The following is a 14,601-nucleotide window of genomic DNA, read 5'->3' as shown; positions in this document are numbered from 1 at the left end:
GATAACTTTAGTTTTGGACTAAAATTCTAAATATACCTAGTATTAAATATATTATATATTTTTTTCTTTTTACAACCATGTAGTCCCTTAATTTTGGGTAGAGTTGGGGCTATTGGCTGAAAATGAACATTTACTGGCTGGATGCCATTCCTGATGCCTAAGTGGAGTTCGCAGATGTTTTTTCCTTCTGCCCTAAGAGAAAAAATATCTCCCACTACCTAGGATTGAATTCGCAATCTTCCAAATGAGAGTTGAGCATCTTCACCACTAGGTCACTTGTCGTTCAATTAAATTAAATTAATCAATTACACATTTTACATAAATATATAACAATTATATGAATTGATATATGAATATCAATTTAAAAAAAACAGGAACATCCAAATCATACATGTTTCTGTATGATCCTAGTATTCTCTGCTCCGCAATAGCAACAGAAAAAAAGAGCTATTAGATTCAACCTGGCTAATTTTTGAAGCACTGATTTTGTATGTAATTACACATTATATCGGCATTTCTTTTGAGTGTGCCCACAAAGCTTTAAGTCAATTTTAGAGGCACCCTACAAATTAATGTATATAATCCTAAACAAAACAGGTAGATCGATACCTTAATAGAGGACAGTTCTATATGTTGCTACATAATCCAGGCCCTATTTCAGAGTTATTTTCTTACCTAAATTGAGAAAAAGAATAATCAAGAGCAGGAAACAAATAGTGGCAGCTAGAGCAACTTCCAACTTCAAGGGATCAAGGGATTATGAGAGTGGCTGGGAAACTGTCATAGAACACTCAAAATGTTCCATCAAAATCCTGGTAGACCTGAAGCAGCAGCTTCAGGTTATAGGAGCAATAGTTTTAATAATATATAGTTATAAATAACTATTACTAATGCAATGAATGGCATTTTAGTAGCAAATATAGTCCTTATGGCAATCAGTAGAAAAATGAAATGGAGAGGAAAAAAGAAAATGAATGTTTACAATTCAGAAATATACTGTATATTGACCAAACTAACAAGCTATTTGTATTGTGAATATTATTTCATTTGTTTCATCTTTTTAAAGCTAATTTACATTATGTATTTTTAAAGCTACTTATAAATCACATATTTATCATTTACAATCACTATGTTTTATTTTGTGACTGATTAGAGCACTGTGAAAAGAAAACCAGTACAGTAGCCAGAAAATTAGATCATGTAATACAATTAAGACAGGCAACTATTCCCAATATCTATGGTTATTATATACTATATAGAAGAATTACAATATAACTCCTTTAAATTATGTTATCTTGTATTAGACTAATATTTCAACTTAGCTTAGAATTTGTCTCCCACCTTGGTATTACCATTAGAAATGCTATCTCTAAATGTTTCAATCATGAAAACTGCATCTTTTATTGCTACAGCAAAGTAACAATAGCAATAGACTTTATATACCCCTTCACGGTGCTTTTACAGTCCTCTCTAAGCAGTTTACAGAGTCAGCATACTCTTCTGTCCCCAACAATCTGGATCCTCATTTTACCCACCTCGGAAAGAATGGAAGGCTGAGCCAGTGGGACTTGAACTGCAAAACTGCTAGCAATCAGCAGTCAGCAGAAGTAGCCTGCAGCATTGCATTCTAGCCACTGTGCCACTACTCATGGAACCACATGATATGCTAGAAAACTGGTATATATGGCAGAGAACAATATTTTCTGATGGGCTGTGCATAGAGGCCCTTCATAAAGTCATAATATATCTCAGACCCAAATGTCTACACTATCCCTCCCAACATCCTAAAATGGCTTCTGTTTACTAGGTTCCAGTAAAAAAAAAAATTGATTATGGTAATCCACAACATCAATTTGATCCTCTGCAACATATCACAAAGTTTTTTTTAATGAAAGCTGAGGTTTAATCGCTGCTGGATTCAGCATTAGTTGCTGTGTTCACCCCAAGGCTACAATAAAAGACGATAAGCAGAGGAAGACTACTAAACTGATTGATATTGCATTACTGCTGGATGAGAGCATAGATACTAGCAAAGTAATATGGTAAACTTTCTAAGGAGTATTCAAGCTTTTCAAATATGCTTTTATAAGACCTAATTAAACTTCAGCGGTCAAAACTTCTATTAAGGTTCAGATGCTTGTATCTTTTATTTTCAGGCACCAGCCCCAAATAAATAAATCTTCCTTGAAACAAAAAAATATTGGGGCATCTGGAAGCAAAATGTAAAAAGAGAAGAAAGGAAAGGAAAAAAGAGCCATATTACATCACTCTAAAGGTCCACCATTTTCAGCATTAGAGCTGTGCATTCATTGCTTGATAAAAACAAACCAAATGAAAAATCCATTTGATTTAATGTTTGTTTATTCTGAAAGAGCATAGGAAAATGATTACAGATGAGTATACTATGTAGGTCTCCCAAAGAATTTCCATTTGTATGTGGGATTCAGGTTTATTGTCCTTTTTGCTGACAGAGAGCATGACTCTAATTATCCCAATCAGTTGCCATTGTATATTTCACTTAATAAGATAAAAATCACAGGTTACAGAGGAGTTCTTTTTGTCCCTTTCAGCTTCCAGATCTAGAACCTCTCTGGCAGGGGCTTTTCTGAGCAAATACCATAATACTGTGATATTCAGAAATACAGGCAACCTACATATGGCCCTCCAGGTGTGCTTGGAATGTAATTCCCATAATTTCTTATCATTACTGATTGATGGGAATTAGAAGTTAAAAATAAAAAAGTTCCCTGCCCATTTTTTGATAAATGAAGCTTATTGCAGTGATGCCAGTACACAGCTTTGATCCACTGCAAATCAAGTAGATCCAGCCAGAGACAGTATAGTATAATCCAGAGGTCTCCAAACTTGGCAACTTTAAGACTTGTGGACTTCAACTCCCACAATTCCTCAGCCTTCACAATTTGGGGACCCCTGCTATAATCTAACAACTGAGGTCTTGGTTTTCATTTAAGAATACCTATGTTCAAGACACTCTTTGCGTAAGGAACTCACTGAAAGATTTTGAGACTGTTATATCATAGGACTGTTGTGGTGACGGTAAAATTAAAAGATAAATTATTTTACCTCAAGTTCCCAGAGAAAAGACAGGATTCAAATGTAATAAAATAAAAAGAATAAAGAAGCTGGTGATATCTACATCTCAGTTTGAAGCAAAGTTCACTGAGATAAGTGGAATTTCTTAGTCTTCCATATAAGATTATTGAAGGTGATAACACAGTAAGTATGCTATCCATGAATAAAGTAACAAAAACTATTGGCTACTTTAGAAAGTGGTAGTCTTTCGCGTATATATTTTTAGCTTTTTGAAATGTGTTCATTTCAGATGTTCCTACATTTGGCTTTAATAAATGAAATACACATCAGGGGACAATCCCTCTAATTAAGTGTCTTTTATGCAATGAACAAAAGAGTATACACAGGTAATTCTCAACTCAGGACTACAATTGAGCCCAGAATTACAATTATAAGTCTTGAAGTTGTAAACTGAGCCATCACAGAACCAGACACATTTTTTTTGACATTTTTGGGATGGTCATTAAGCAAACACTGGTTGTTAAGTGAATTCATTTTGCTTTATGGGGATTTTTTTTTATGGAAATAAACCCAGAAACCAGTAAAAAGCATAGCAAACTGTGGGCTTCCGGTTTTGCAAGGCTTCGGCGGCAGCAAGAATCCGCAACTCTCCGTGATTCCTGCAGCGCTCGCTGCTGAGGTGCCTCCGATCCAGATGGATCTGGAGGATATGGTTGCCCCGTAGAGGCAACCAAAGAGAGAGGGGATCCGGATTGGGGTTTGGGGGTATCGCAAACCCCCTCCTCAGCCGGCAAAACCCCTTTTTCCCAAGGAGTTGGAGCGGCGGTCAGCAATGGCCACCACAAAGAAGCATGCAGCCGGGTAAGATTCATGCAGGAGGAAATAGGAGAAAGCGAAAGTTTTGGCTGAACCGGGACAACAAGAAACTTCTAAACACCCTGGAAACTAAATTGTTTGAAGGATACATTGTCACCCAGAGAAGATTGCAAAAGCGGCGGAAGAAAACTGGAAAGGGAAAGTTATTTTCTTTCACTCTCCTTTCCCACAGAAACAGCAGATGGAAATCTGGAAAACCTGCTTGGGCATAGAAGGTAATCTAACTTGAAATTTAAAGCCAAGGGGATAAAGGATTTCTGGACACTGGAATTAAAAACCTAAAATTCTTTTTATTTGCTATAAGTGGAAGGGAAGAGGTAAAGACTTATTTTAAAATTGTACTGAAGGAGACTGCTTTGAGTTTATAAGATCAGAAATAAAAGATATTACAACTTCTAGAAGACTACTTTGGAACTGTGTATTTGAATTCTACCCTAGGAAGAGAAAATATAGAAAGAAGAAACTGCTAAATGAAACTGTTTGCTCTGATTTGGTTTGCTTTGTGACTTCGGGATTTTTGTGAACTATTTCTTGAAAGATTAAAGGTATTTGGGTTGTTTTAAAAAAAATGGCATTATCTTTTGAAGAATTACAAATGGAATTTCAAAAATTGAAAGAAGAGGAACAAGAAGGCAAGGGCTCTTTTGGATCTATTTTCCACTTTTTAGGAATGGCAATTTCTACCTATCAAGAAATACAACAATGACAGGAAGGAAGGGATGAAGAAGAAGAAGCCATCTTTAATGGACAAATACTCTTAGTGGAGGAAGAAAAGCGAAAGGGGGGCAAGGAAATGGTGAATTCAGGACTTTAAAAAGCAACCAAGAAAAAGAAAAATAAGAGGAAAAATCGATATGATGTCAGAAAGCAACAGAAAAGAGACATACAACAGAGAGGGAAGATTAAGAGAGTGAAATTTGAGAGATGGGGGGGTCAAAAAGCTAGAATTGATAAGAAAGGAAGGGAAAAAGGAAAGAGAAGTCATAAAGGTTTTAAACAAGATGTTAAAAAACAGGGTTTTTTTTAGAGATAAGGGGTAAGATATAATTTTATAAAAATGATTCTGCAAAAGTACGTAAGATTGTAGATATTAGTATTTGAAACTGAGTTAGAAAATTAAAATATTACATGAGTTAATAATGCCTTAAAGGGAAGCTATGAAAATGTTTAAGATTTAATAATAGAGTTTAATTTCCTATGAAACATTGTTCTTATTATATTATAAACTCAATATTCCTTTTCTGGTTTTATTACTACTTATTAAATTTAATATTATTTGCTTGTTTTATTATTTTGAAATGTAGTACTTAGAATGTACGAAGCAGAATCAGTATGGAAAGTATGTATTATTTTAAGTGTTAAATTTAGGGGAAAGATAACAAGTTGTCATACTTCAGCCAGTGTTTACAGGAGAAATATTGTATTAGAAATAAAGGATAAATAGATGATTGAAAGAGAACGGACAAAAGATGCAAGTATAATTATTTAAATTGAGATGAAATAAATAAAATAGAATTAAAAGAGTGAATAGGAGAGAGAAAATATATAGAAAATATAGAATGTTAAATAAGATATGAAATAGCATATTAAGTGAGCACGAATTTGATTTATGTCTGTACAAAAAGATCTAACCTGGGGTAAGCCACTTTCCAAAAAGAAGTTTTATGTATTTATGTTTTGTGTAATGTTTGTCTATGTTTGAAAGGATGCTGGAAGAGAACTAATGAAACTATATACAATGAATATATATAATTTAAGGCAAAAGAAATACAATTAAATAGAAGGAAAGGGAGCAATAAAGAGAAGTTGGGAAAAGATATGAAGTTGAACAGATAAGATAAATATACATATTAAATTGTGTTTGTATAGAAATATGATAATTTGGAATTATCTTTTTTAAATAAGATGTTTTATTTGTTTTTGCGAAAAGATATTTTATGTTACTATATCCTATGTTTTGTTTGTTTGTGTATTGTTTTTAAAAAATTAATAAAATTTGTTAAAAAAAAAAGCATAGCAAACTGTGATCATGTGATTGTGGGATGCAACCAGCCATAAAGTGAGCTGGTTGCCAAATGTGTCCAATCAGGTGACTGTGGAGGATGCAGCAGTTGTAACTTTGAAAATGGTTCATAAGCAGCTCCATAAGGAGATCTATCATAAATTCAAATATTCACTAAGCTACCAACTGGAAGTTGGGGACTACCTGTAGGCTTAACTTTCCCTCTAGAATAGGAGTGTCAAACTCATGTCATCACGGTGGTATCACATGACAAACCAGGACTTTTGTCTCCTTTGCTAAAATGGGCATAGGCGTGGCCAGTGTGGGTGTGGCCAGTGTGCGACGCATCTGGCCCGCAGACGAGGAATTTGACAGCCCTGCTCTAGAACAGGGGTCGTCAACCTTTTGGACCTCAGGGACCACCAAACTCATAATTTTAGATCCCAGGTTCCACTAACTGGTTCTGTGGGTGTGGCTTAATTTGTGGATGTGGCTTGGTGGTCATGTGACTGGCTGGGCATGGCTTGTATGTAAATATAAATATTTATATAAATATTTAATTTTTTATAAAAAAAGAGCAACTTTTACCCAAAATTAGGCAAAGCAGGCAGGCAGATTGAATTGCTCAGAGAATTACAGATTCATTCAGAAATTTATCTATCTGCCATTGGCTAGCTCAGTCTGTCACATAAAATTTCCTAGCAAGCAAACTCACAAAATAAACTCACAACACACCATGTATGTAAATATTGAATTTTTTATATAAAACAAAGAGCAACTTTTACCCAAAATCAGGCAAAGCAGGCAGATTGAGTTGCTCACAGAATCATTCAGAAATCTATCTATCTGCCATCGGCTAGCTCAGTCTCTCAAATTTGCTTGCTGTGAGTCTGCACTGAATTTGCTTGCAAGCAAACCTTCAGTCCTAAGGGAGGTTCGGCTGTGCTTAAAAGCAGAGCCAGAGATCCAACCATTTTCTGCTTCCTAGTTAATCTAAATCTCCCGGCACAGCAGAACAGATGATGGTCGATAAAAGGAAAAATAGAAATTTAGCAGGCAAGTTTGCTGTGTAAGGAGTGAGTGGGCAGGGAAGGTTCCCATGGGCCATATGGGCAGTGCAGCCTTGTGTTTCTGCGCAGCATGGATTAATTGTTTTGGAGGAGTGCTCTGGGGATAAGATTTCTCTGCGGCCCACCAAAATGGCCCACCGGTTGACGACCACTGCTCTAGAATGTTACATACTTGACTGGCTGATTCATAAACCTTGTGACTGAGAAATACCTTTGGGATCAGTTAAGGTTGAACCGAAGGCACTAATCACTATATCTGCTCTCAGACGGACAGTTTGCTCCTTGTCTTCATTCCAATTTCCATCCTCATCTTGTTCAGTCCGAAGAAATTCCATAGCAACAATTTTTCCTCCTTTTATTACAACCTTCTGAGGAGAAAGAAAAGGTAGGAATTCACACTTTTCTTCCTTTGCAAGCTCCATCTGGAAAACAAAAATAAAAGTATGTATAATTTATAGAAAAATATTTAATATATAATTTTAAGTCTTATAATTTTTCCTTGCATTTTTTCTATAAATTCTGACACTATAACATTAATAATGTTATATTTGATTAAATGAAAACAAATAATATGTGCCAATCAGTTTTCAGGAGGAGTGGTGATTTCTTTTAGTTATTAACATCTGTTAAAAGACTTTTAACTTTTAAACTATGAGTGAATAGTTTGATCATATGAAAAATGATTGTTATACTTCATTACTAAAAAATAATGAATTAAAAGAAAACTATCCAATCAATGCTAGAAAAATTAAGTATGTGTAGATGAATTCCATTATGAGCTATTGGCTGAGGTGTCCAAATCTCAAAATTTACATTTTACATTTCAGTGAAAAATGGTAAGGCCTTTAATGACAAAAAAAATGGACAGAACTATTTTGGTCATTCATTTTCTCTTTGTATTTGAAAGATAAGAACTTCTAACTACTTTTGCTGATTTTATTCTTTCAAAATATTTTGAATTAATATATACATATTTTGAATTAATAAGGTTGCATCCACTATGACAAAAGAGCGGCATATTGGCCTAGTGGTAAAGACACTCACCTCCTACTTAAATAGTTGAGAGTTCAATTCCAGGTAGTGGCTGATGTTTCTCTCTTATAGGACAAAGAAAAAATATCTGTTGCGAAATCCCAGTAGGCATTAGGAAGGGCATTTGACCCATAAACTGCACTGACTCTATCCCAAATTAAGGGACTACAGGGTTGTAAAAAGGGAATGGTGCTGTCTCACAGATTATGGGTTTATGGTTTTTAATAGTTGCATTGTTTTGAATGATTTTTGTGATTCTATTTTTCTGAGTGTTTTTGTATTTATAAGCTGTCCAAAGTCATGGTAGTGAGATGGGTGGGCTACATAAATTTAGCTAATAAATAAACAAGATAGTTTAAACCAGTACTTTTTCTTTCCTTGCCCAAAACCACTCGTCAGGAAGTTCTTTTTACCTAACATAGGCAAAACAATTTGAATCAGTTTAAATGTTGCTGTTGTGATTGGGTCATTATCTAAAGAAAAATCACTTTTACCCAATTCTGGGTAATTTGAGAAGCCTCGGGGTTCAGACTTGGTTTCATCATGTGATTTATAGAGGGAAGACAGTCTTCATCTCTGCTTAAGGCAGTAATGTTATTTTGGCCAGCTGGGATTATAAACATTGAATAGGGGCAAACTAAAGGCTGTTAGCATTTTCCTACCAGTTACTTCCAGCAACTGCCTGCCCAGCTCTCTGCTCTCCATATTAATGAAGAAGAAAAGGGAATAGGAAGGATGGTGATCCCTGCCAAGCAACACAGATAAGATAAAGAAACAAAGTCAGTTCCCCCCTTTCCTCCATCTCTCTAAGCAACCAATTATTTTTCTTTCATAATGTTTTCTCATCTGGCGTGCTGTGAAAGGCCTGGCAACCGGGAAAGCATTTTGTTGCAAACATACAAGTTGCTAATTATTTCAGTGTTAACACAGCATAGAAAAGTTTTCAGGGGGAAAAAATGGGCATGTAACAAAAAAGAAAAAGAAAAGATGATGACAAATTGGGTATGGAACTTAAAATCTATTCATAGAAAAAAAAACTGTGGCTCAGTGTGTTTCTTTTCACTTGTGAGGTGGAAGTTATAACTGTGCTAGTAGAAAGGGTGATATATAATCACAATAGCAATTAGGATACTCATAGTTAAAGGTGTCATGCTCTAATGGTTTTGTCCATGACATGCATAAAAGTTGTATTCAGTCATATTCCATATGTGGAATTATTTGATTTTGCTGACTGAACTGTTTGTAGAGGAATATTTGTAGAAGGTATTGGTTATATTATGTGTGTTTGTGTGTGTGTGTGTGTGTGTGTGTGTGTGTGTGTATAGATGAGAGGGAGAGAGAGAGAGAGAGAGAGAGAGAGGGAGAGGGGAGAAACTAGAGTTAGTTAATATTTTAGGGGAAAGTTTGTCATTTTCGAACAATATTTATTCTCCTGCGATAGGAAAGTTATATAGATGAAGACCAGTGGGATGTAATTAGAGTGGTACTGAATTAATTAATGTATTTATTATACTTGCTCCAAATAATCTTTCCCTAAATTTTAATACTATGACAAACACTTCAAAATATGAACTGTGTATCTTGAAATCTTATTTCTTTCTTTAAGTTACCTTTCTCTCCCTTGTGTATCTATTACTGAAGGGAGTGGGCTATTTCCCCATATATTTTCTAGCTGGGGCATATTCAGTCTCATTAATGTAAATTATGCAGTACTTCATGGTATGTAGCATATAAATTACAGCAAAGACACTCGATCACATTGCAATAATTAAAACTGAAACTAAAAAGCTTTCATGATAAGACAAATTATTATAAACTGCCAATCAGCAGCTCAGTATATATAGATGTTTACAGAAACTGCATATTTAATTCCAAATTAAGTTATAGTTTGAAATATTTGCATTTTACTCCTAAATTCAATATTTTAATCTCTAAAGGTATCTATTATCTCACACAAAGATCTACAATTTCTGGTTGATCTTCAGTACATATTATCAGTGACTTTGGATTCTTCTTCAGACCTATCTCCCCAAATTCAGGGTGAAATCAAAGAAGAAAATGTGATATATACTATCCTGAACTCTGGAGGGAACGTAGGATATAATTTGACAAATAAAAATAAATAATATATGTACAGGTAATCCTTGACTTACAACAGCTCATTTATTGAATGTTCCAAATTACAACAGCACTGAAAAAAGTGACATGACTATTTTTCACACTGACTTAAAAACAGAAATTTTGGGCTCAATTGTGGTCATATGTTGAGGATTACCAGGATTGTCTAAAACCACCGATTTATTTGGTTCATGAGCCTTGACTTACAGGGCTTTGCTAAACTTTGATGTATTCAGGAAACTGGGCACTTTCATAATATCAATTACAGTGTAGTTTCTTTATATTTAAAGAGTGTTTCTGTTCTGATAGGTAACAAGGTGAATTACGGTAACTCTAGAATGGACTGTCATTATCATGATGGATGATTCAGGTTTGATCAGTATCACTTTCTTCATTCATATTTTTTTTTCTAAAGCACACTCTTATACACTTTAGTAAACTTCAAAAAGCTAAGAAATTTTGGAAAGAAAAAACAAGGATGCCAAACTACATATTTGCTTCAGCCCACACATTAAATTATTCTACTACTGATCAGATCAAAATCTGTGAAAATTCACTGATCAAACAGTCTGAACAGCCTTACCAGGATAGTCCAACAATAAAAAATAATAAAAGTATGTTGAAGGACTTAAATAATAAGTTCTGGTCAATTTCAATATTAAGCTCTGCCTTTATGTGTTCAAGTACATACCTATCCACAGATGTCAAATGGGTAGTTTATTCTATATATTCATCAATATATGATATGAAATTGTGGTATATGATGACAAATGGTGTAATTTTTTGTGTTTATGTCTGTGAAAGAATCAACATGAACAACATTTTCTGAGTCTGGTTTTCCAAAGGCTACGTATAGAAAAGATGAAGTGAGATATATTCCAGGGGTTTAGGACTGGATTGTTCCAACTCCTCTCAACATTTCTTCTTTTTGTTTCTACACATGAAATAAATGGCATGAAAGAAGGATCAGGACAAGGAACAAGCACTGAAGGTGCCTTTGTTTGTAGGCCAGCTCTCATTCCACTGTGTAGGCCAGCCCTCATTCCACTGTGTAGGCCAGCTCTCATTCCACTGTGTAGGCCAGCCCTCATTCCACTGTGTAGGCCAGCTCTCATTCCACTATGTAGGCCAGCCCTCATTCCAGCCTTTTTTTTTGCAACAGCTGTTATTTAGCTTTTTTTTTTTTTTTGCTTTGTTTCTTTCTATTTCTAAAATCGTGGAGATGTTGCGCAGACTGTGTGCAAAATAATAATGATAATAAATCAGCCTGCGTAACTTAATAAAGTATTTTTATTAATATGTCCCTCATTGCAATATTGTGAAATTTACCTCTTCTGGGACAGCCCGTATATTAGTAAATCCTTTCCTGAAGACCACAAAAACACGTCGAGCTCCACAGCGCAAAGCTGATGTTGCACAATCAAAGGCGGTATCGCCTGCTCCAAGAACAATCACGGTTCCCTGTATTGATGGCAATGAAGAGCGACAGCCGCATATTCCTGAATGATGAAAGGAAAACCCCATTTTCAAGGAGAGAGAGAGAGAGAGAAAAAACTATTTCTGCATGACAGCTCAAACGACACTTGTACTCGAAGCAGTGTAAAATTGCATCTTGCCGTTTCCAAGCATGGAGAGTCACTATCAAATTATTCCGCTTCATTGAGAGTTTTATTCCCTCTTTTAAGATATGCTCATACATGTAACTTCATAGTCAGTACCTTTGGAAGCACTGCCTTCCTGTCTTGGCAGGAAATAAAGTATAATGCACTTGGAAACAACAACAAGAAGAAATTGTACAGCTTTGTCAGATTGAATGCAACTGTTGTGGTGTTCAAAAAAAATTAAGCCTTTGACTCCTCTCTTGTCAGCATCAAAATTATTTGAAGAATGAAAAAGGAAAAAAAAATCCATTTTACAAGATGTTCTGTCTGTCACTAGAATCTATCTTTGACAACACCGGTTTCTCTTTCAAATTTTATCTTAAATAGTCTCATAATTCATGTTGTTTCAGCACCAATTTAGACAACATTTAAAAGGGAATTAGAGAAATTCAAGGAAGAAAACCCTACTGGTATCCACTATTCATAGCAACACCTTAATCTAAAAATTATTTTGCAGGCCTAAGGAAAACTGAACATCTATTCCCCATTTTAGAGCCAGATTGTGCCAGAAGTATCACTTCCTATTCTGGAACTTCTCGATCACCCCAGATGCATCACCCCAGAATGTTCATATTAGTCAGTTCAAGGGAAATACCACATTGTTATACACAAAGGATGAAATCACTTATAACAATTGTTGAAGGCATGCAAAGTTACTCTATCTGTGGGCTTCTGAAAGATACCTGGTTGATCGCTGTGGAAACAGAAAACAGGTTAAACACAGATTTTTTCGTTCTAACCAGTGGAGACTTTTAGCACACATCTGGGGTACTTAACCATATAGTTCTTTCTTATGAAACATTTCCCTAAACCACTGTATTATGTTAATAAAGTGTTCTGAACAGAAGACCAATGGGATATAAACCCTTAAATCCTTAAAAGTATGATTCTGTGTGCAATGCAGACTAAAATAAAAAGGGAAAGGATTCCCTTGTCCAGTCATGCCTGACTCTAGGGAGTGGAACTCATCTCCCTTTCCTGGGCAAGGGAGCCAGGGTTGTCTGAAGACTGTGGTCATGTGGCCAGGATGATTTATATACCGAAGGCACAGGGAATGCTATTACCTTCCCACTTGAAGTGGTACTTGCTTATCTACTTACATTTGCATGTTTTCGAATTGCTAGGTTGGCAAGAACTGGTGCAACCAGAAAGTTGGCAGTTCAAGACACAATGGAGATAAAGCTTAGTATAAAATGTCCACGGTCACAGCCTGAATGTGAACAAGGTTGTTCAGCAATCTATGATCTTCATGTTTACAACTCAATCAAAAGATTATTGTGGTTTTTGATGTAGTTCTAACTGTTCCAGATTAATTTCTCAATTCTTTTATTTTAAAAAAGTATGATGTAGAAAAAAAATTAAAACTTATAAATAAGCTTATGTTTACTACTGCACCGGAAAATTAGATTACTGTAATTTTTGAAATGATAACATAAATAACACACACCTATAGCCTGAAGACACCTAAGATATTTTTCTTCGTAAGAATATGTTTTTAACCATATCAATAGTCTATAATTCTTCACTTTGTGCTCTGCCAGTCATGAATTTTCACAGCAAGAGTTTAGAACCTCAAATACCATTTTAAGAACAGAAAAACATTAAGCTGACTCTATATAAGGTAAAAAAAGAAGTAAAATTTACTCCAAAATCATCTCTGGATCATTGGCTCCCAATCTTTCTAGCACCAGAAACTGCTTTCATGGGGTACCATTCTTCCACAGACTTGGGTGTGTGTGAATATGCGTGTGCATATTCAGATGAGGTTTTGCTCACTCATTTACCGTCCAGTTCCTAACAGGGTCTGAGGGTTAGGGATCCCTGCACTGGATACTCTTATATTATAGCCACATTTATCTATATGAACATTGGATTTGTATATGCTAAATATTTCCTAATTTTATCTGGGAGGCACTTTTTTTTGGGCGGGGAAGAGGTAAAATATTTCTGGATCTTTTCTTCTATCATACCTACAGTCAATTAAAACAATATATACTATACATGTAAATCACTCAGCATTGTTGGAATAGTGCAGTATATGCCAGTGTACATTTTAGCTCATCACTGTAACAGCTATGGTAAATATTTTTCATGTAGTCATGTAGTTATTCATAAGGTGAATAATTTATATACATTACTACATAAGATCACTACCAAACGGAATAGGTTTTTGCCAGCATCCAAAAGGACAAATATAATATTTAAATCAGGTTAATCAGCCTGGACTGACAACTATAAAATAGATGGCCATAGAAGTATTTTAAATAACTACATAAAAAGATTGGCCTGACAATCATGCAAAAATCTGTCCGGGTACATCTATATTAAGACCAGAGCCATAACAAATCTATAATGGTTCCAAAGAAATACATTGAATGGCCTTTATTGCTGATCTACTGGTTCTACATGATAGTTACTAACCTATGGAAAAAGGGAATACCTATTGGAAATCTAACTTTCCTGTGATTGTTCTTGTTCATATGTACTGAACTATTTTAATAGTGAGTTCCTATATGATCACAAGGAAGCTCTACTGAGTTATGAATGGTGAAAGGCTACCTCCTGAATAGATACTGTTTGCAAGAGATGCCTTGAGAGCCGATTGCCCATTGTAGGTGATGGGATGATTCCTTCTTGCTGAGTAAACAGAGATTGTAAGAGGAATATAAGGTAGTCTCAGGCAACAAGCTCACTGAGTGAATAAATACAGAAAGAAAATAGGAATTTTAAAGAAAGTTCCTGAATTTTAAAGAAAGTTCCTGAAAATGTTGAGGAAGGAAGAAAATAA

The 14,601-nt window shown here is 35.1% G+C and overlaps 1 protein-coding gene across 4 annotated transcripts in view; it reads right to left on the bottom strand.

The window, feature by feature from the left end:
- DPYD (dihydropyrimidine dehydrogenase) overlaps positions 1–14,601 on the bottom strand; it is a 641,531-nt gene that overhangs the window by 318,036 nt on the left and 308,894 nt on the right. For all 4 annotated transcript variants that reach the window (XM_087930179.1, XM_087930180.1, XM_087930177.1 and 1 more), the window contains 2 exons: positions 11,482–11,651; positions 7,214–7,424 (listed from right to left, as the gene is read on the bottom strand). In XM_087930179.1, coding sequence (XP_087786305.1) covers positions 7,214–7,424; positions 11,482–11,651 — 381 coding nt within the window. The remainder of the gene's footprint in view (positions 1–7,213; positions 7,425–11,481; positions 11,652–14,601) is intronic.

The sequence above is a fragment of the Pseudonaja textilis genome, chromosome 3 (assembly GCF_049901715.1).
Source record: "Pseudonaja textilis isolate UNSWEBS1 chromosome 3, rPseTex1.2, whole genome shotgun sequence".
In the NCBI taxonomy this organism is placed as follows: domain Eukaryota; kingdom Metazoa; phylum Chordata; class Lepidosauria; order Squamata; family Elapidae; genus Pseudonaja; species Pseudonaja textilis.
Note: the sequence above shows the minus strand (reverse complement) of the source record. Positions and strands in the feature narration are given on the sequence as shown.